At 55.9% G+C, this 19,121-nt stretch overlaps 1 protein-coding gene across 2 annotated transcripts in view; it reads right to left on the bottom strand.

Moving 5' to 3' along the window:
• Positions 1 to 5,132: 5,132 nt before the first annotated feature.
• The window catches only part of GLIS1 (GLIS family zinc finger 1), a 239,751-nt gene continuing 225,762 nt past the window's right edge, over positions 5,133 to 19,121 (bottom strand). For both annotated transcript variants that reach the window (XM_061120031.1, XM_061120032.1), the window contains 5 exons: positions 16,964 to 17,096; positions 11,563 to 11,719; positions 7,260 to 7,438; positions 6,498 to 6,665; positions 5,133 to 5,616 (listed from right to left, as the gene is read on the bottom strand). In XM_061120031.1, the coding sequence (XP_060976014.1) occupies positions 5,459 to 5,616; positions 6,498 to 6,665; positions 7,260 to 7,438; positions 11,563 to 11,719; positions 16,964 to 17,096 (795 nt within the window). In that variant the 3' untranslated portion in view covers positions 5,133 to 5,458. The remainder of the gene's footprint in view (positions 5,617 to 6,497; positions 6,666 to 7,259; positions 7,439 to 11,562; positions 11,720 to 16,963; positions 17,097 to 19,121) is intronic.

Here is a 19,121-nt window from a genome sequence, read left to right as displayed (position 1 = left end):
AGTATAGCCAAAGAAGAAGAGAAGTAAAATAAGCCCCAGAGAAGAGTGGAGTGGACCGTCCTCTAGCTTAACCTTCAATTCAAGATGAAGCCTATTTGCGTCTTCTCTACACCTCCCCCCTCCCCAAGTTACGGTGAAACCTGGCCATTCCAGCTCTTCCTTGGCCCTGAGTCACCCACTAGACCCAAATCCAAGCCATGGCCCTGTGGGAGCTCAGGCATTACCTGCTCCTGCACGGACAGGACACATGTCCCTGGCGGGAGGGAGCCCTGCACTGAGGCCATTTCTTCATCGGCCTTTAGGTGGCCCTTCTGCAGGATCCTGCCACACCACTGCTCCCAGGGCCCCCAGGAATAAATCAAAGAAGAGCTTTGGCTCTGCATCCCCGAGGCTGATGAGGGCTGGCAACTCCTGCCTGGTTCACTTTCCGTTTGCATTTTCCCCAGAGACATGATCACTTAGGAACCTATAAATCCCTGGCAGGGCTGACGACCCAGGCAAGTATATAAATCAACACTTGTAAAAGTGTAACGGTCCCCTCTGGATGGCGCAGAGGGGCGTGTGCCAGAACTCCTCGGGCCATCCCCCAGGCCCCGCACTGGGATTCCCACTCTGCCTACCCTGACTCTCTTCTTCTTCACTTCCTTCCTCTGTAAAATGGGGCCATCGCGCTTACCTCGCTGAGCACTTGCTGCAGTGTCTCACAGGCTCCATAGGAGCCAAAAAGCATGGGCTGCAGCAGATTTTCTGGCAGGGTGTGTGGACAGAGCGCAGGCTGGACCCAGGAGGCTGGGATTCTCCCCTGCCTGTCACTGACCTTCTCTGTCACTTTGGACACATCACATCCCCAGTGGGCCTCTTTCCTCATTTTGAAGATGAGGGATTGGTCAGGCAGTTGACATAACAAGTACCTGTATTGTGCATGCGGTTCTATGCAGACAGGCCCATGTTTCCTTGCTCCCATCTCTCTGCTCCACTGATGTATGTGACAAGCATACATTGAGCACCTCTGTGTGCCCGGCACTGCCCTAGAAGCTGGGCAGTCAGCAGTGAGGAGGACAGGTCAGGACCTGCCCTCACAGGGCGAATGTCCTAGTGGGAACTTCCCCAGTCCATTCCTCCATGGGCACAGGTGGAAGGCAGCATCTCAGGTACAAACCTGGCACATCACCCTGACTATTCCCTTGCCTGCATCCCCATTCTCCATGCCCATTAGGCTGGACAAGGGGGTGTGGAAGGAGGCTGGAAAGGGGTGCAGAAATGGAGTCTCTCTGGTCCTTTCTCCATCTGTAAAGGTGGGAGTAGAGCGGGGGCCTCTGGGGGCCCTCTCAGCCCTGAGTGTCTGGGTCACAGGGAATCACAAGGGACATCAGGAATAGAGGATAGAGAGGTGGGGGGAGTCCCTGGAGGACAGATCCAGGTATGCACCGACCATCAAGGGGACCCTGGGCACAAGGGGAGATCCTGAAACCCATTCACCCCGCCTGGCAGGTGGAATTCAGGTTGAGGAAGGGGTCAGTGTCATGGGCTCCTGTCCCGGCGGCAGAAATAGGGCAGCTGGGCCTGCAGTGGCAGGGCAGCAGCGGGCCAGGTCGCCACCCCACCATGGGGTGCTCCTTCCTGCCCGCCTGGGCCTGGCTGCCTAGGACTCAACCAAATGGGCTCCATCCCGCACGGCTCTGGGGCTCCTGCCGGCTGCCCTGGGATCGAGGGACCCAGGAACAGGCAGCCGCCTGAATGTGAGTGTGGGGGGAGTCACAGGCAGAGGGAGCCAGAAACTCTGAAGTCACCGGAAGAGAAGGCCTCGCCATCACTTCCACTGTGAGGCATCTAGGCAGACAGTGTGTTAGTAGACACGCAATGTGAGAGGAGCTTGAAACTACTGGCTGCGGCCTGGTTTTCCACGGCAGAAGAAAACAAGCCCTGACGCACAGGGTTGGGAGATTCCACTTTCCGACAGAGGGTGATCCGAGTTGACACCACACCCCTTCACCTAACCCCACTCCAAACACATAGAAATGCTGCATAAAATATTACTCAGGGAAAAATCCAACTGGCTGCTCTCCCCAAAACCTCTCCCCACTGACCTCCTCTAGGCCTGCTTCTCAGCCCTCTTCTGCACCTTGGGCAAGTCCCCTTGGGACCCTGGACCACAGAGAATCAGACAGGAGTGAGGAAGGAGGAAGCACATACGGGAGGATAGGGAGAGAGAGAAGAGAGCCTCCTTACCTGGGGTCAGGCCTCACAGCTTTAAGAGAAAGGGAACGAGAACACGGGGAAAGAGAAGCAAAGGCCATGAATTCGGAGGAGTGGAGAAAGGGAGGAGGGAGAGAATTAGAGGAGGAGGGAGGAAAAGGATGCTGTGGAGAAACGGGAAGACAGGGAGAGGGAGCGGGGAGGAGAGAGGGAAGGGAGATTGGGGTCAGAGGGCCCCTGATGGAGAGAGACCAGGAGCAGCGGAGGTGGCCAGTCTCAGCATGGCCTGGACAAAGGCTAGGGCTGCCAGGCTGTCTGCGGGGCTGGGCGGGGAGGGCAGTGTGGTCACCGTCTCTGCAGGCCTGTGGGTCTGCACTCTGGGTTCTTCTTAGGGGCCCCCTGGGCTAACTCAGCTCCACGGCCCAGAGAGGCTCCTCAGGTGAGAAGCAGCACGCCCGCCATCTGACCCCAGTCCTCCTGGGGGTGTGGGGTGGGCAGCGGATGTGCCTCCTCATAGGGGCAGTAATCCCCATGCCCTCGGTGCCCCTCTTACAGCCGAGTCCCTAGCAGAGGGGGGCAGAGCTCAGGAGGGGCACGGATCGTGGTGTTTTCTAAATAAGGGAGGCAGAGAGCCCTGGCAGGGGAGGGGCTCAGGTCCAGTCTCCCAGCAGGCCCTGCCCTGGGGTCCCACCTGCTGCTATGCACCCTTAGAACTGGAGGGAACCTGTGGTCTCGGGGCATCAGGACAGAGGGTCCCCCTGATGATGCCAGGAGGAGGATCAGAGGCTCCAAGGAGACCCCAGCAGGGCAGAGGAGCAATCCCTGTTCAGGGTCACTCACGGAAGTTGTGACCCACGGAGCCCCATGGCGCACCGGCTCTGGGCCCCCGCCTGGTCTCCAGTCCCGTTCTCTCTCTCTCTGTCCTTTGTTTTTCCTGCCTTTGTCTCCTTTTCTCCCTCTCTCCATCTCTCTGAAATTAAATGGGATCCAACTGCCAGCTCCCTGTGTGTTCTCCCGCTCACGGCTCAGCCCTTTTCATTATTAATAAAAATATGTTCTCATTGTACAGTTTAATGCTGCTTATCTGGAGTGGATTAAGTGCTCACAATGACAAGCAGTATTGATTCCTGAGCATCCCTGTTAAAGGAATTTTGCCACGACCTAATTAGTTCCACAAACCCAGTGGGGGATGGGACGAGGGGGTGAGGGGAGCCTGGTGGGAGTCAGGAGCCCCGGGTCCCCATCACACATGCCGATGTGATGAGTGACATCGGGCCCATTGCTCCCTGCGAGGGGCTTGGACTGGCCTGCCCTCTGGGAGGCTGGGGCCAGGAGAGGAGGTGGGGGCTAGGTCACCCCGAGTCTTCGAGGGGTCAGAGAGGTGAGAGCATGTGCTCTGGGGCCTGAGGCCTGGGTCTGGATCTCAGCTCAACATCTCCTGGCTGTACTGTGAGGACAGGTGACTTGACTTCACCGTCCCTCAGTCTCTGCATCTGTAAAATGGGAGGAACTGTCAGCCTGGCTGTGGCAGGAAACACATGGCCCTTGCCGTCTGGGGCAGCCGAGGAGGGTTCAATGCAGGGATGACACACAGGCTGTGAGCTGGGTGTCAGGCTAACAAGTCAGGACAGTGCGGTGTCCTGACTTTCCTAAGAGTGGGAGTGATTCCAGCGCCAGCCCCTGACTGAAGTGGAGAATGTGGGCCATGTGAGAAGGCCCTTGACCTTCACAGAAGACACGGGTCTCCAGGGGCACCTCCTCCCTCTCCCTGCCATGCTGGGCTCCTCATGGGCTGTAGACAGCCAGGAGCCAGCGGCAAGGGAGCCCAAGATAGGTCAGCCCTAGACAAGGGCAGGCAGAGCGTCCATCTGGTGTGAATGAGCTGACCCAGGAAGCCCACAAGCCGGCACACAGCAGCCTTCACAAGCCCCCATAGATTATGGGGCGGGATCGGCCATGCATCGCGGGTTCCACCCCACTTGGTTGGGTGGCCCCTCTGAATCCTAGTTACCTCTCTTCTTAAGAAGAGGTTGACTGGATCTTTGCATCTTGCTTTGCCTAAACTGACCATGCAGTACAAAAGGATGGCATCCTTTTGACTTGGGTTTAGATCCCAGCTGCTCCTCTCACCTAAACTGGGATAGAAAGACCCTCCACAGGGCTATTTCCCCGAGCAGGGGTGGTGTGGGGTGGAGGAGAGCCCTGCCCACAGTAGGTGCTCAGTAAACATGACCTCCTTTGCTTCAATTCACTTCAGCAGTGACATGGCAAGAATTTTCCTTGAGGATTTTTTTTTAACCAGGTGACCTTCAGGGTGACAAGGTGAGACACAGGACGCTGTTCAGACACCTGCACAGGCCTGGGCTGTGGGGAGGGAGGGAGGCAGGGGAGGGTGGCGGCCTTGTGGGAAGGGAGCCTTGGTGCCCTCAGAGCTGGCCTCCTCTCCCCATCCTCCTGAGCTACTCGGGGTGTGTGGGGCCCTATGTACAAAGGAGGTTCTCTGCACTTCCATCTTCAGGGGCCCTGCCTCTCTGCCCCTTGCCTGCCGAGGCTGTCTGGGCTCTGTCCCTGGAAGGCCTCGCCTGTTTACCCAAAGCCAGCTTCAGGAGTGAAGCATGTTTTTCCACCAACCGAGGAGTCAGTGCAGAGAGCAAAGGTCTGGGTCATGTTGGAATTCCAATTTCAGTCCCAGCCTTGGTCTGCTTGCCTGCCAGCGGGCATGAGCTTTTGCCTTTCATTGATATCCTGGGACCAGTGCTGGTGTCTGTAAGGCCCACAGCACGTGGCGGGACCATGTGACAGGGTTCCCACCGACAGAAGCCAGGGACCAAGCTGGGCTCTGCACCCCTGCCCCGTTACGCCCTCCTCCACCGCTCTCCTGGTCTCAGCCTCTAGGCTGAATCACAAAGCAGCCCCCAAGTCTCGTTTCCAGTTTTTAATGTTTTTCTTGTAAAACCAAAAATATAAAACTGGCAGGGGCATGGAAAACAAGTTCTGTACAATTTATATACACGAGGTCTGTGATTTCAAAACCATTGGGGAGACGAGAGGAAGACACAGTCAAGGGATGTCACAGGTCACGGATCCTGACGGGCACCTCTGAGCGCCTGGCTGGGGCTTAGAGGCTCACTCGTGGCCAGACCCGGCTGCGTTCTGGGGAGCAGTGGCCTGGCTGCTCCGGCTGGGTGCCCTGAAGGTGGGAACAGCCGGCCGGTGGGCGGGGTAGCATCGGCGGTGGAGGGCCGACAGGTGTGGGTGGCATTCAGGTGTCTGTGTAGATGGAGGGGATGTGACTCAGGCAGTGGTCAAAAGCCCCATTAGGGAAGAAGCCGCAGTCCTCGGGGCCGCTGGACACGACGTCCTCAGATGACTGCGGTGGCAGCGTGGGGGGACACGGGGCCTCGGTCAGGGCCTCGTAGCCTGTGGATGTGGGGGACAGGGTCCAGGCTGGAGAACTTGCACCAACCACGTGTGAGCAAACAGAACACACCCCTCGGTGTTCCCCACCTCCCGCCCACCCCCAGTACACCTTTGAGCAGGTACATATCAGGTGTACATGTGTGACATGTGTCCACTCACAGAGTATACTGTACTTGAACACACAGCCATATACGTGCACACAAGTACCTTCATACAAAATGGCCCAAACTTGCTAATACACAACCATGCACACACACGTGTGCACACACACAAAGGAGGGATCACAGGAGGAGGACACGTGTGCACAGACAGGGCGTGAACGTCAGCACAAACGCGATGTGGAGCACACATGCCAGGGAGGTCCTTACACCCACAGCGGGCTCACACTGCCAGGAAGCCCCTGTGCTGACCTTACATGCACATGCATACCCGTGCCCACACAGACTTGTCCCACAAACACGTGCAGAAAGAAGACATGTGCAGACCTGGGAGCATGTGTGTGTGAGCAGGGACACACAGGCTCACATGCAGATGACCCACAGGTTTGTGTGTGCTCAGCTGTGCCTTGGTGCTCATCCCCCCACCCCCTACTACACGCCCACAGCTGCCCAAAGGGCCTTGGGACAGGGTACCAGTCTCTCCTTTGTCTGGTGCCCCCATCCTGCCCAGTCCTTGTAGCTTCCAGCTAGCTCTGAGCCCTGCGACTGATCTGGGAATTTCTGGACCCCGCTTCTGATGCTCTTACTCCAACCAGGCCCTGTGGTCTGGGCCTGATTCCACCTGGGCTGTGTGCAGCCCTCCCCTCTCACTGGGTTCTCCATCCCAACATGCACAAAGCACAGAGCACAAGAATGGGAAGGAAGCACGCAGGACAGGCTTACCTGGGGCAGGTAAAGGTGCACTAAGGCCATGATAGCCGTTGGGCCGCAGGGGGTTGAAACCATGGGCCTCCCCCGCCAGTCCGTCCCCACTGGCTGCCTGCTCGGCCGACCGGTAGCAGTCACCATAGGGGAAGCAATTCTGGATGGAGTGGAAGCTGCCCTGGTAGCCTGCAGGGGGAGGCGGCAGGGGCTGCATTCAGAGGGAAGACGCCCAGAGAGGGAGGAGGGGACCGTCCCCGTCCCCGCTGTGCTGCTCAGCCTCCCACACTGTCCTGTGGGCCTGGTGGGTGCGAATGGGAGGAAAGAGCCCCAGGCCAGAGGAGGTACCGTTGGTCCTACCCTGGAGAGAGCTGGGCAAAGTGCTGTCACATGGCTGCATCTGCCAACAGTGCTTGGAGGGCAGGGACTCGGGGTCCTCCATGCCTTTCTGCTCTAAGATACCCCATCGCTCACAGCTCCTCCAAAGAGCCAGCCATCCCCACCTCCAGCCACTGCTCCCCATGATGTTCCCTTTGATGCCTGGTGGATGGGACAAACTCTTTCTCACCCCTCATGACAAATTTCCTCCTGGAAGAGACCCCCGGTGAGGCACATCGGGTCACCTGTCGCTCGCCTTCTCCCAGTGTGGCCCTCAGTGGCAGCCATCATTCCAGGTACCTGACTGCCACCCCGAGAGCCAGTGTCTCCTTCCTCTCATGTAGCCTGAGCGGGAGTCACTGGGTATATCTGCAAAGGGCCCACTCCATCCCGGCCAGAGCTTACCTTGAGGGCTGGGCAGAGGCTGGGGTGGAGGGCTCTGGAAGGGCGGGTAGGGTGGCTTGCTGGGGAGCGTGGGAAAGGGCTGGCCCCCCGGAGAATGGCTCTGGGAGGATGGTGGCAATGGGGGTGGCCCAAGCCCCTTCAGTGGACTGACCATGGGTGAGAGGAGGCCAGGTCCCAACCTGGAGAGAAGAGAGACAGCCAAGGTTCATAGAGGTTGTCCAAGTTAGTCCCAGACACACAGCACTGATCTCGTGGGTTCTGTGAGGGTAAAATTAAATAAAACAATGTAGACACAGCAGCCTGTATGATGTCAGAAACATTCTTAGCCACTCCATGAATCATCAGCATTATCATCAAGATGAAGGGAAGGAAAACTGGCAGTTAGGCCTGTTGTCCAAGTTGGGCTTTAGTCTCCTACATGGTGTACTTTTAGGGATTTTCTGTCTACATCTCTCGCCATCTCTCCTCCACTTGCATACATCCTATTATGGGGGACTCACCACCTCCACTTGTACAAAGCCTGAAGGAAGCTCACATTCTGAAATAAGACCACAGTGGCTAACAGTTGTTGGCCCTGAACCTAGCTGAGCCCTGGCAGGATGTCTAACCAGGCTGCACATCACTGGACACCAGGTCCCTTCCTTGTGCCATCTTTCTGAGCCCTGGAGGTCTGCTCACGCGAACCACAATGACTCTGGGGTCAGGGGGACTGGGCTGAAGGCTCACAGCCTCTGAACTATTTATGTGCAATGACTGCAGAAAGACAGAGAGTGTAGAGGTTCAGAGTCTTTATTTTCTTCTTTGCATTAATGGCTATGTTGGACCATTCATGTTAGAATACCCCATATACTCACTGTCATAGCTCCATGTAACCTCTCCAGGCTAGCCATGCTATCCCTGCCCACCCTCTAAGACTCAAGGAAGCATGACAGACCAGTGTCTTTCTTGAAACGGAGAAAGGAGATCTGGGGAGAGGCTGGTGGTCTTAACATCTGTAGCTCTGCAGGGTCCCCATCTGCTCTAACGTGGGCCTCCTGCTGTCCCTGCCCCTGTGATGACACCACATTGTCATCATTCCAGTGTCAGGGACACGCACCCCTGTGAGTGTGCTGAAGACAGCAGAAGAGGGCTTCCGCACTGGGACCCTGGTCCCCAGGCCAGGATCGGAGACACTGGAGGTACAGGCCAGCCTCCTGAAGTTAATGAAATGATCCTCTTCAAGGCTCCATGAGTTAACCGTCATTATCACCATCATTAATATTTCTAAGCCTGTTCTCACAGGGTCATCAAGTGGGTCTACAACTGTGCTCTAGAAACTGTGGAGGGCGGTTTACAAGCCATGTGTCCTCAAAACCAGTTCTCTGGGCTGAGGCTGAGCCCAGGCGTGGCTGGAAGTGTGGCTCCTCCTCCCTCCAGCCTGCTGCTTGGTACCCTCCTGTCTTATACCAACCCCATCCTGGCACCCACACCCCAGCTCTTCCCCTACTTCCTGTCCATCCTCTCTATTGGGAGAGACCCTGTGGGGAGGGCCAGGCCTGGTCTTCTCAGTCACTCCCTGCTCAGCACCAGGCCTGGCACACAGCAAACAGCTGATAAATACTAACAAATGGGTTTCTGAATCACTCAACTACAAAATCCAGAGATTAACAGCACTGCAGACTTAAGGAGAACCAGATCTGAAGGGGAAAAAACATGCATTTTCAAAGTTTGTTTTTCCTGTCTCAAACCTGCCATAAATTCACATTTGCCACCTTCACAGCCAGTGAATTAAACAGAACACGACTCTCTCCGAAGTGGACGGGGAGGCTGAGGTTCTACCGCTCTACCTGAACTCTAAAGGAAAAAGATCGTCTGGAGCGCCTCTTCTGAGTCATGCAAATGATCCCTAAATCAAATATTTTTGCTTCAATTGGAACCTATAAAAATTAATAAAAACCTCGCTGGCCTGGCAGACGAGGGCTTCATACCTCGTACATGGCCGGGGAGGAAAAAAAAAAAAAACCACCCTATTGGGCGTCTTCTCTGAGCCAGGGTAAATAAATTTGGTCATGAAGTCAGGCCCTCTTAGCATATTTTTGAGTGAATCAGATAATTCTGTCAAGCTATTTAACGTCCCAGCAAACCGCCAGGGAGCCACGAGTGGCCTTCCTTGTTGATTTTGGCAGGAAAGGGAGGCTGAAGGCTTTCCCCCCTTCCTCGCCTCTTCTCAGGGACTGAAAAAAGAAACCCATTCAAGCTGGGCCTGGTCCTGGTGTCAGGCATGAGGGCCCTTCTCTCAGGCAGCCCCGGGGGAGCCTGGGTGCCTGGCTGGTGGGGATGGCTTGCCTGTCGCTCCCGCAGGCGCGGGTGGCCGGGCGGGCTGGGGGTCCCGTCTCAGTCTTGTCATCACTCTGCCTCTCACTGCAGGAATTCTTGATGGGCACTTACGCAGGCAGCAGGCAGGTGATGAATGAGGCGGAGCAGAGTGCACAGGCCCGAGTGGGGAAAGGCCTCTGTGGTTTATTTGTCTTTGGTTGGAGATGTTTGGGGGCTGGCTGTGGGTGAGCAGGTGGCCTGATCTGGTGGGTGGGTGGGTGAGTGAGGGACAGGAGGCTAGTGTCCATGGAGCCTATACCGGCTGACACATACAATATCAGGCTTGTGTACCTGATCCTCACCACTTTCGCAGAGAAGGGTATTTTAATGCCCATTTTACAGAAGAGGAAACTAGGCTCCAGGAAGACTTGATTTTTTGGGTTCCCCTTGGTGCTCCATCAGGCTGCCTCTTTGTGGCTCTCTGGCATACATAGCCAGACTTCCCTGTTCTGTGAACATCTAGGGCACACCCTGCATGCCCATGAGTTCACCTCTGACAAGCTCTCCTCTCCCAACCCGGCCAGACTGTCCTCAAGTCCTGCTCACTCCATGGGACTCTCGCCTGCTGGGGTTCCCTCCTCCTTCCCACCGGTGCTGGCTTGGGCTGCCATTCACTCACTGTGGACACTGCAGCCCAGCCCCACACTGCAAGCTGTGTCTTCTCATCCCCAAACCTGACTTGCTCACTGCTCAACACCTTGCAGGCAAGTCCTGTCACAGGCCTCGTGATCTGGCCCTGGTGACCTCTCTCCTGACCTTGTCACCCCACATGAAGGTCCAGGCTTCCCAGAACACACTAAGCTCTCTCACCACACCTGCCCTTCCTCCCAACCTCTCCACTCCTACTTAACCTTGGAGGCCCCGCTTAGCATCACCTCCAGGAAGCCCTCCCTGATATATTCCCCCACTGCACTGGGTTCTTCTCTGGCTTTCCATAGCCTCTTCTTTCTTCCCAGAGGGCTACCTGCCAAGTGTGGGAAATCCCTGTAGGTCTATCACAGGGAGCTTCACCAGGGCTGGGGGAATCAGTGGCCCCATACCAGGGGATCAGTAACTGGACACTGAGAGAAACAGGTGAGTGAGTAGCAGGAGGAGCCCTGGACAACAAACTGGGTAATGAACTCAGGCCAGCGGCCCCAGGCACAAGCAGGCCAAGGCCAATGCCAAGGCTTCGACCTTGAGAAGGAAGGACAGGGGAGGAGGAAGGTGGTGGGATCAGGCTTTGGGGGACAAGTTTGCTCAAGTCCTGCTGGTGATGAGCAAAAGTAGCAAGAAGGGTAGGGGGAAGGGCTTCCCTCTACTCATTTGCAAGGAAAAGATTTCCCAAGTATTAGGGGCCAACAATTAACACATTCTTCACTTCTAGACAATTAAGTGACCACAACGGGAACCACACTGAATGGAGGAAAAGGCCCCCTTCCTGAAGGGGTCCTGCAGTAAAGCCTTCTGGACAGCCCCGGCCAGTGGTCATGGCTGCAGGGCCAGAAGTGGGGACGAGGCCTAGGTGGGCATCTACGGAGTGGGTGGTGGGGGCAAATAATCGGCTCACCAAACACACAGTACAAGCCAAAGAGAAGTCAGGGTGAGGCTCCCAAGAGGCCTGGGTGCAGCAGCCCAGCCCAGAGGGTCTGGGTCAGGGTCAGGGGTGGGGGGACGCAGCACCTTCCTGGGGCCGCTCCCACTGGGGAGGGGACGGCGCACGAGGTGAGGCGCCAGGAAGCCCCGTGATAATATAATCCACCTGGTAGGATGCCTGTGAGGCAAGGAGGAAATTGTGCCCAGTGAGTATTTGGTACAGAGCACAGTACACAGTAGGTGCTGCATAAATGCTGGCTACTTTCATTATCAGTAACAACCATTTAGTGTGCGGGATGCCTGCCCTCACCTGCCGCCCGTGCAGGTGCCCATCTGCTGTCCCAGAGGAGGAGGACTGGCTTGCTATACATACCCATCCCGGGAGCTCTCAGCCGTGGGCAGAGGGGACAGATGGTGGTGGGAACTGGTGGTGGCGTCCAGTGGGTGGTGCCTGGAAGGGACATCATGCATAGAGGGCAGGATGCTTGCTGCCAGCCCATTATGGGGGGTGATGGAGCCAGGATACATGCCTGTAGGGAAGCAAACAATTATCACTGGACTTCGGCTGCTCCCTAGAGACAGCTGTGGTCACCCCAGGAACTGTGTGCCTGCTTATGGAGAAAGACAAGAAGCGAAACCAGCAAAGTTGTATTCCTAGATGGTTAGGAGCACAGACAGGGGAGATAATGGCCCCACTGTGCTCTGTTCATGCTGTAGCTGAAGGGTTGTGTGCAGCGCTGAGGTCCATGCTGAGCATAGAGGTGGGCTGACATGGGGCTGTCAGAGGTGTGGGGTGGTTGGACCCTGTGAAAGAGAGAGAGAGAGAGAGAGAGAGAGTGTGTGTGTGTGTGTGTGTGTGTGTGTGTGTGTGTGTGTGTGTGTGTGTGTGTGTGTGTGTGTGTGTATTTACTGGGGCAGAGGCAGATTTGAATGGAGTAAGCCGCCTCAAATCTCTGGAGCTGTTCTGGGAAAGAAGGGGCTTGCTCCATGGAGCCCCAGTAGACAGAGACCCTGGGATGAAAGGAAGCTTGAGAGAAGCAGACTGGAGCTCAGGCAGATTTGCGGTAAAGTCACAGGCTGCCCTTGGAGAAAATGAACTGCCCGTCCACAGAGGTGTGCGAGGAGGGCCTGGGTGTCTGCCGTGAGGGGTTCCAGGGACAGGATGGCTGTGCTGGCTGGATGGCAGGTCAGCCTGAGAAAAGGGATGCCACAGACTGTTGTGTAGGGTGTACACTGTACAAGGGTCTCAACTGAGCACAGGTGTCAGCCGTGCTCGAGTCTCAGATTCTAAACCTCTGGAAGATGCCTGCAAGTGGGGCCACCTTTTATCACCTTTTACTCCCAAGGGTCTTTCCCTTGTTAAGAAGGCAGGTTGGCTAATGAATCAAATGGGGGACACATCTTGCTCAGGGAAGGGGCGGGTCAACATGTGTCATGACTGACACATGTCAGTCACATGTTGCTCCAGGGACCCCACTGAGAGCCTGAGAGTAGTGACCAAGGCCGACGCTTCCCAAAGACCTTCACAAGGAACCTGAATTAAGAGAGGAGAACGAGTCCTTCCTCTGGGACTGGAGCCTGAGGAGGTCACAGCAAGGGTTGCAATTTTTGATGTTCCCTATTTTATCTGAAAAAAATGGGGCCAATTTTGTACCCCCTCTTTAATCTGCCACATTTACCGATTTTCATAGAAATTGACATAACTTTCCCAGAAATCAATTCATCAAGTTGATGCCCCGGGAGGACTCTGTAGACCTGCGGACCGGGTCCTGAGCTGCACTGAGGCTGCATCAGGTATTCAGCTGTTACATTCTTAGTGTCACTCTGGTCATCCTGGATCCACCCTCAATGCTCTTAGCACCGCACGAGGACCACTGGAAAACAGACCACACTCTTTTCATGGCTGGGGTCAAGGAGGAACTTTTCCTTTCTCAACCCCTTGGTTGGGGTTCCAAGGCTAGCCCATCCCAGGCCTGCGATTCAGGGAACCATTACCAGGAACTGAGCAGGACAAGGGCAGGGATTGCAAGCTCAGTGCCTTAGGTGGCACAGCAGGGAGCAGAATAAGTGAACTGGCAGGGGATAATGATAGAAAGTGGTGGGGACTATGGCACCGCACAGTTTGTAGACCAAAAACAGTTTGCAACCCTGGCCTAGAGTTAGAGCAATAGACATTCAATGGAGGGGTTATATTAGGTGAAATTCTACTCTTACAATAAATGTGTTATTATTGACAACAATTCATTAAGAATATACTACACGTCAAGGTCTTTTCCCACACTATCAAGTTTAAGCATCTCAACAACTGTCAATTGGGGAGATAACATGATCTCATTTTAAGATGAAGAAACTAAGTCTTAAGAACTTCAGTAATTTGCCAAAAGTCATGCAATGGGCAGCTAATCAGTCCTCCCAAATGATACCAAGAGAAAGTTCATTTAAAGCGAGGCTCTGGCTCAGGCGCTGGCCCGTCAGGCTAGGGGCCTCGGGTGCAGGCTCCACTGCCAGGCTGTGAGACCCAGGCTCTGAATGGGCTCTCGGGGGCCCTCTGCCTCTCAGCCCCAGTCCCTCCTGCCCCCGTCTCGGGCATCTCTGCTCCCACAGACACCACCACCCACCCATCCATCTGCCTCCTCCCTCAGCCACACATCCCTCCCAGCTTGGTCAGGAAGGCACAGGAGGGGGGCTTCTGCGGACGGGGCCTGGCTCAGCGCTGCTCATGACTTGTTCCACTCACCACTCTCTGCAGCACCTCCTCGCCTGCCATCTTGAACCAATTTGGGGGCCTGACAGTTGGGAAGGCCTAGAATCCTGATAAATCCTGCTCCCTTTCCCTCAGCCGTGCTGACCTCATGCTTCTCACGTCCTCACTGCCCATCTCGTTACCTGGGGCGGCTTGAAGGAGGCCTGCCAGGTAAATTCCTGAGGGTTTCCTGTGAGGAGAGCTGGTCCTTCCTGATGAGAGGCAAGCTCGGGGGAGCTTCACACAGTCAGGCAGTGAAGATTGGAGGCCGCTCTCACCAACCCCTCCCTAACCTCACCCCTCTGTTCTGGACTCTTCTGTCCACACTTTCCCCTGCCTTTGCCCGGCCCCGGTCCGGGCTGGTCCCGGTCCAGGGCAGCCTCCCTGTCCAGCCCCCTGAGGGCAAATATACAGTGGGCGACTGAGTGTGTGAACCAGGCACGTTGAACATGTGGACAGACAGTGGGCAGGAAGGAAGGAACCACCGTTATCGTAAGGAGCAGCAGGGGTGGGGATACCATGGGGCCGGCCCGTTCGTTCTCTCCCCAGAACACACCACTTCAGGCTGTAAGTCAGCATCATCAATCATCAGCCATGAGCGCTTAACCTCTGGCCCTAACATCTGTTCCCAACTGTGCCTGAGGCATCCGCTGTGGGGTCTGCAGGAGAACCTGATGCCCCTGGGGGACCCAGGACTCCTGGGCTTGGCTGGCTGGCCCTTTTTTCCCCGCTGTGCTGGAAGTAGCTCAAGGACAGGGACCCGCACAGAGTCTGGAACACAATAGGTGCTCAGTATGGCAGGGTGGAGCAGAGGAACCTGGCGGGTTACAGTGTGTGGGGTCGCAAAGAGTCAGACACGACTGAGCGCGTGGGAGTGCACGCGCGCGCATGCACGCACACACACACACACACACACACACACACACACACACACACACATACCCCACATATGGCATAGGCAGCAGACAGCATGTTAAGGGCATGGCCTGCAGCCAAATGGCCTGGGTTCAAATCGGCCTCTGCCATTTACTAGCTGTGGAACCTCAGCAAAAAGTTACTTAAGCTCACAAGGCTTCAGTTTCCTTGTCTGGAAGAGAAAGTGCATGCTAGTACGTACTTTATGAGGCTGACGTGAGGATTATGTTAGTTAACACACACATGTGCATTCCCTAGAACAGCTCCTGGCACATATTCAATAAATGATGGCTTTTGCATATCATGAGATGGATGAGTAAACAGCTACTCTTCTCCTTCACCGTGAGCAACAATAATAATGATAAAATTCTCCATCACATTGGTTTTATATACATAATCATATCCACAATCACATTTGTTGTCACAGCAGATTTCTGGGCGGGGAGGGGGGCATTGGGGAACTCAGGCTCAAGCAGCGGAGACGCTGCTGACCCACTGCTAGAGCAGGCCTGGGCAGGCTTGGTGCTACCCCACTGCCCCTCCCATCCACAATGCTGCCTCAGTGACTCTGCTTCTCATCTGCAGCATGGGCTCATTGGGGACTGGATGAGACGATGTTGTAAAGTGACCAGCCTGAGAAGGTGCTCAAGAGATGTTGCTGGTCCTGACTGCCCTCCCTGAGACAAGCCTTGGGCTGGTACCTGGGAGAACAGGCTTCCAAATGGGATCTGTTGCTGACCTTCCTGGATGACCTTATGCCAGTCCTTTTCCTGCCCAGACCTGAGTCCTCCCGTGGTAAAAACGATGCACCTATAGGACTTCTGCCCCTCTGTCCCAGGGCAACCATTGTTAACCAGTCCCAGCCCTCTTTCCTGCTAAGCCTCAGAAGCCTTCTCAATACAGAGTTCCAGCTCCAGGCAGCTGGCACTTGAGACACAAACCTTCATCCCTAGACTGGGTCAGCTCTAGGGCCTCTTCTCTACTAGGGTCCCTGTATTTTAGCAACTCTGACCCTGTGAGGTGCAGCCATGGCAGAAGGGACCCCTAGTTGGAGGGAGGTGGGTATGGTCCCTCCTCCATGGACCCATTCTCCTGGGTTATCCGCACCCTTGTGGATCTGTCTGAGCACAGACCCTGTGAAAGGCTACCTAGAGAAAGGGAAAATACCTTCTTTTCCCAAGGCTATTTGGTAAGTGCTTTGATAGAGTTTTAAACATGCTGCAACTTTAAGGCTGAGGGGGAAGAATTTTAAAAAACTAGAAAATAAAAAATGTTTAAAATGGTTGGGGTAATTCAAGAAATCCCAGAGGATGGGAAAAGCTTTCTGCTCTGATACTGTGGTTTCTTCAGGGGGCAGGGAAAGGGGCAGAGCACAAGAATTGTCAGCTGGAATCTATGGGCTACACTGCCCTTTGCTGGGCTGGGTTCCCAAGAAGCCAGGAATTTCTGCCGGGGCCTGAGACCTGCCCCGTGGCCTGCTCCCTGCTGGGAGGGGCAGACAGGCTGCCTCAGCTGCACCGGAGGCTCTAAGCGTCTGGATGGATGGGTGGCAGGGTCCCAGGGCCCTGGGGGGGCCCTATCTTATGATGAGCTGGAAGCAATTACAGCCAAGCTGCCCATCCTCTCAGAGCTTCGGTTTTCTCTTCTGAAGCAAGGAATCATGGTGGGGCGTACATGGGACTTTAAGTTGGGGCCCGGGCATGAACCCTGAGGTGGGTCCTGAAGAAAGTGTGGGACCTGTTGTAGTGAAGGTGCAGGGAGTGGAGGCTGGCAAGGTGTGTACAGTGGTTCCCGGGCAAGAGGGAGGCTGGTGTGTGCAGGGAACCTCGTCCAATGTGCCAAGCTTGGGGCAGGAGGCCACCAGGAATGCCTAAGCCCCAGGAGGCCAGGGAGGAGCCTGGACTTCATCCCACAGGCAATGGTGAGTCACAGAGGAATGGGTATGAAGGAACATACGCCTGGGGAGATGAGCTGCAGGGCAATGAAGGTCCAAGAAGTGGGTGCCTCCAGCAGGTCGTGCCCACGTGAGCCCTGCTGCCCGTGGAGCATGGCCATCTGCCTGCAGGGCTGGCTGCAGAAAGGGCTCCCCCCCGGCCCTGCCTCCCCGCTTGCCTACCTGGGAGCAGTTCCTGGCCTAGGGCACGGCCACCCTTCCCGTCGCTGGCAGCCAGCTGTGTGGACGTGTGGAGCTGCTGCAGGGCCAGACACTCGGTCAGGACGTCAGCCTCAGCGTCAGGGCCCGTGTGCAGCTGGGGAGTGAGCAGAGGGAGAGAGGGGGTTAGCATGAGACCACCTGCCCCCCAGCAAGTCTCACTCTAGGGGACAGGGCAGGAAGGACTGTGGCTCCAGGGCACGACCCCTCCTTCACTGCCCCTCAGATTCCTCAGCTGTCAAATGGAGCTAATTGTGGACATGATGAGAGTGGTGCTGGTTCAAGGCTGAGAAGCAGATGCTAAGACGAGGCTGAGCATGCAACGATTTTTTAATAGGTGAGGGAGAGCTGGGCGTGCTGGGAAAGCCACCAGACAGAACGAAGAACGGAGGGAGAGGAAGTTGGTGGGCGCTTCCTAGACTGGGAGCCCAGGGACTAGGGAGTCCTCAGGGTGCCTAAGTCTGCTGGAAGTCAGTGGGGTCCCAAGTCTCCCAGGAAGGGGTCTGGCCTCACATCCCTGCAGGGCCTGCCGGGCTCCGTCACTAGCTGGGAGCCCCCGCTGGGGGCATGGCCTTGGCACAGATGCCAGGAGGGCACCAAAGTGCAGCAGCTGGGCCTCCCAGGAGGCTGGAGGTCTGTGGGGCAGGTTCTTGGGCCACGACTGGGCTGACTGACACTGGGGGAGTAGGACACAGCGAATGTGCAGTCAGAGTCTTTCCCTCCTTCCTCCCCACTCCCATCTCTCTTCCTTCCTGGCACATAATGCAGCAGAAAGAGTCCAGGGCTGGGGACAAAAGACCTGGACCCCCATCCTGCTCCATTTCTTCTCACTCCCTGTGTGACACTAGACAAACACCTCTCTGACTCTCCCTTCCCACCGTACTAAGCAGCAATAATCACCCCTCAGGCCAGGCTGCTGAGAGGGGTGACGAGAGGACAGGTGTGAACAACGGTTGAAGGTGTTGGGTCGTGGGCTGGCTGACTCCACTGGCCGAGTCCCTCACGGTCACGTGACGGTGGGCCCACTGAGTCGATACCTGGCCTTGAGGGTGTCGGCTAACAGCACACTGGGGTTGGCAAGTCTTTGGCCAATCGTCCTCAGCTATCCCTAAACATAGACTTGAGCTTGACTCCTCAGAACATCTTCACACCTTCAACTGGGACCAGACGGGCACAGGGGTCCTCGAGTGATGAGGGGTTGTGCACCGGGATGGGAAGGGTTCCTTCTCCCACGGAAATCCCAAAGCTGACCATTAGAGGCCTGAAGATTGACTCGTCCAGACCCTCATTTTAACTGGGACAAAACCAACCCAGAGAAGGCAAGAGCCTTGTGGCATGTCACACAGCAGCTGGGAGTCAGCCCGAGGGTTTTTCCACCCTCCCAGGCCAGCCGGGCCAGCACCCAGGCCGGGGAAGGCATGCCTAGCCTGACAAAGGGCTCTCGGCTCCCTGACCCAGCAGCTGTTTTCCATGTAAATTAAGTTTCTGGCAAAAGAGGGCCAAGGCATGTTCTTGCAGACCGCAATGTCGATCGGATTAGGAGCAGCGGGAGAGGAGAATTAAGGAAGAAAAGCATTTCTAATTCTCTCTGAAACGCAGCAGAGCTGCCAAGGAGCTGTCATAATACAAGGGTCGCTTTACCCAGAAAGATACATCATCCCCGATGGCTTTTAATGGATGCTTATTGTTGGGAAGTTTGCAGATCTGCGGCCCCAGGTCCCAGGGGCTCAGCACGAGCCAAACACGGGGCCTGGGAAAACCAGGGCAGGATTCTGGTCCTTGGGCATCAGTCCGCTCAGGACAGAAGCCTCCCTGGCATGGAGCCCGGGCCATTCCCTGTCCCTGCCCAGGCTCCTCAACCTGAGAGCAGTGGACAGAGCTCGTGCCCTGGAAGCAGATGGGTCTGGCTCTGTCCCTCCCACACCACACAACCCTGGGCAGACTTGTTACCTCTTTGAACCTCAGTTTCCACATCTCTAAAATGGGGAGGAATCTCCCACTTCCTAAGATTATAGTGAGGCCTAGATGAGATACAGCCTGTGAAGCACCAGATTCATCCCTCCCTTCTCAGGGTGAATGTGGTTGTGCTGTGTTCACCGCAAGCTTACAGCACATGCTTTGA

This window comes from Dama dama, chromosome 20 (genome assembly GCF_033118175.1).
Source record: "Dama dama isolate Ldn47 chromosome 20, ASM3311817v1, whole genome shotgun sequence".
Classification (NCBI taxonomy): domain Eukaryota; kingdom Metazoa; phylum Chordata; class Mammalia; order Artiodactyla; family Cervidae; genus Dama; species Dama dama.
This window is presented reverse-complemented; position numbering and strand designations above follow the sequence as displayed.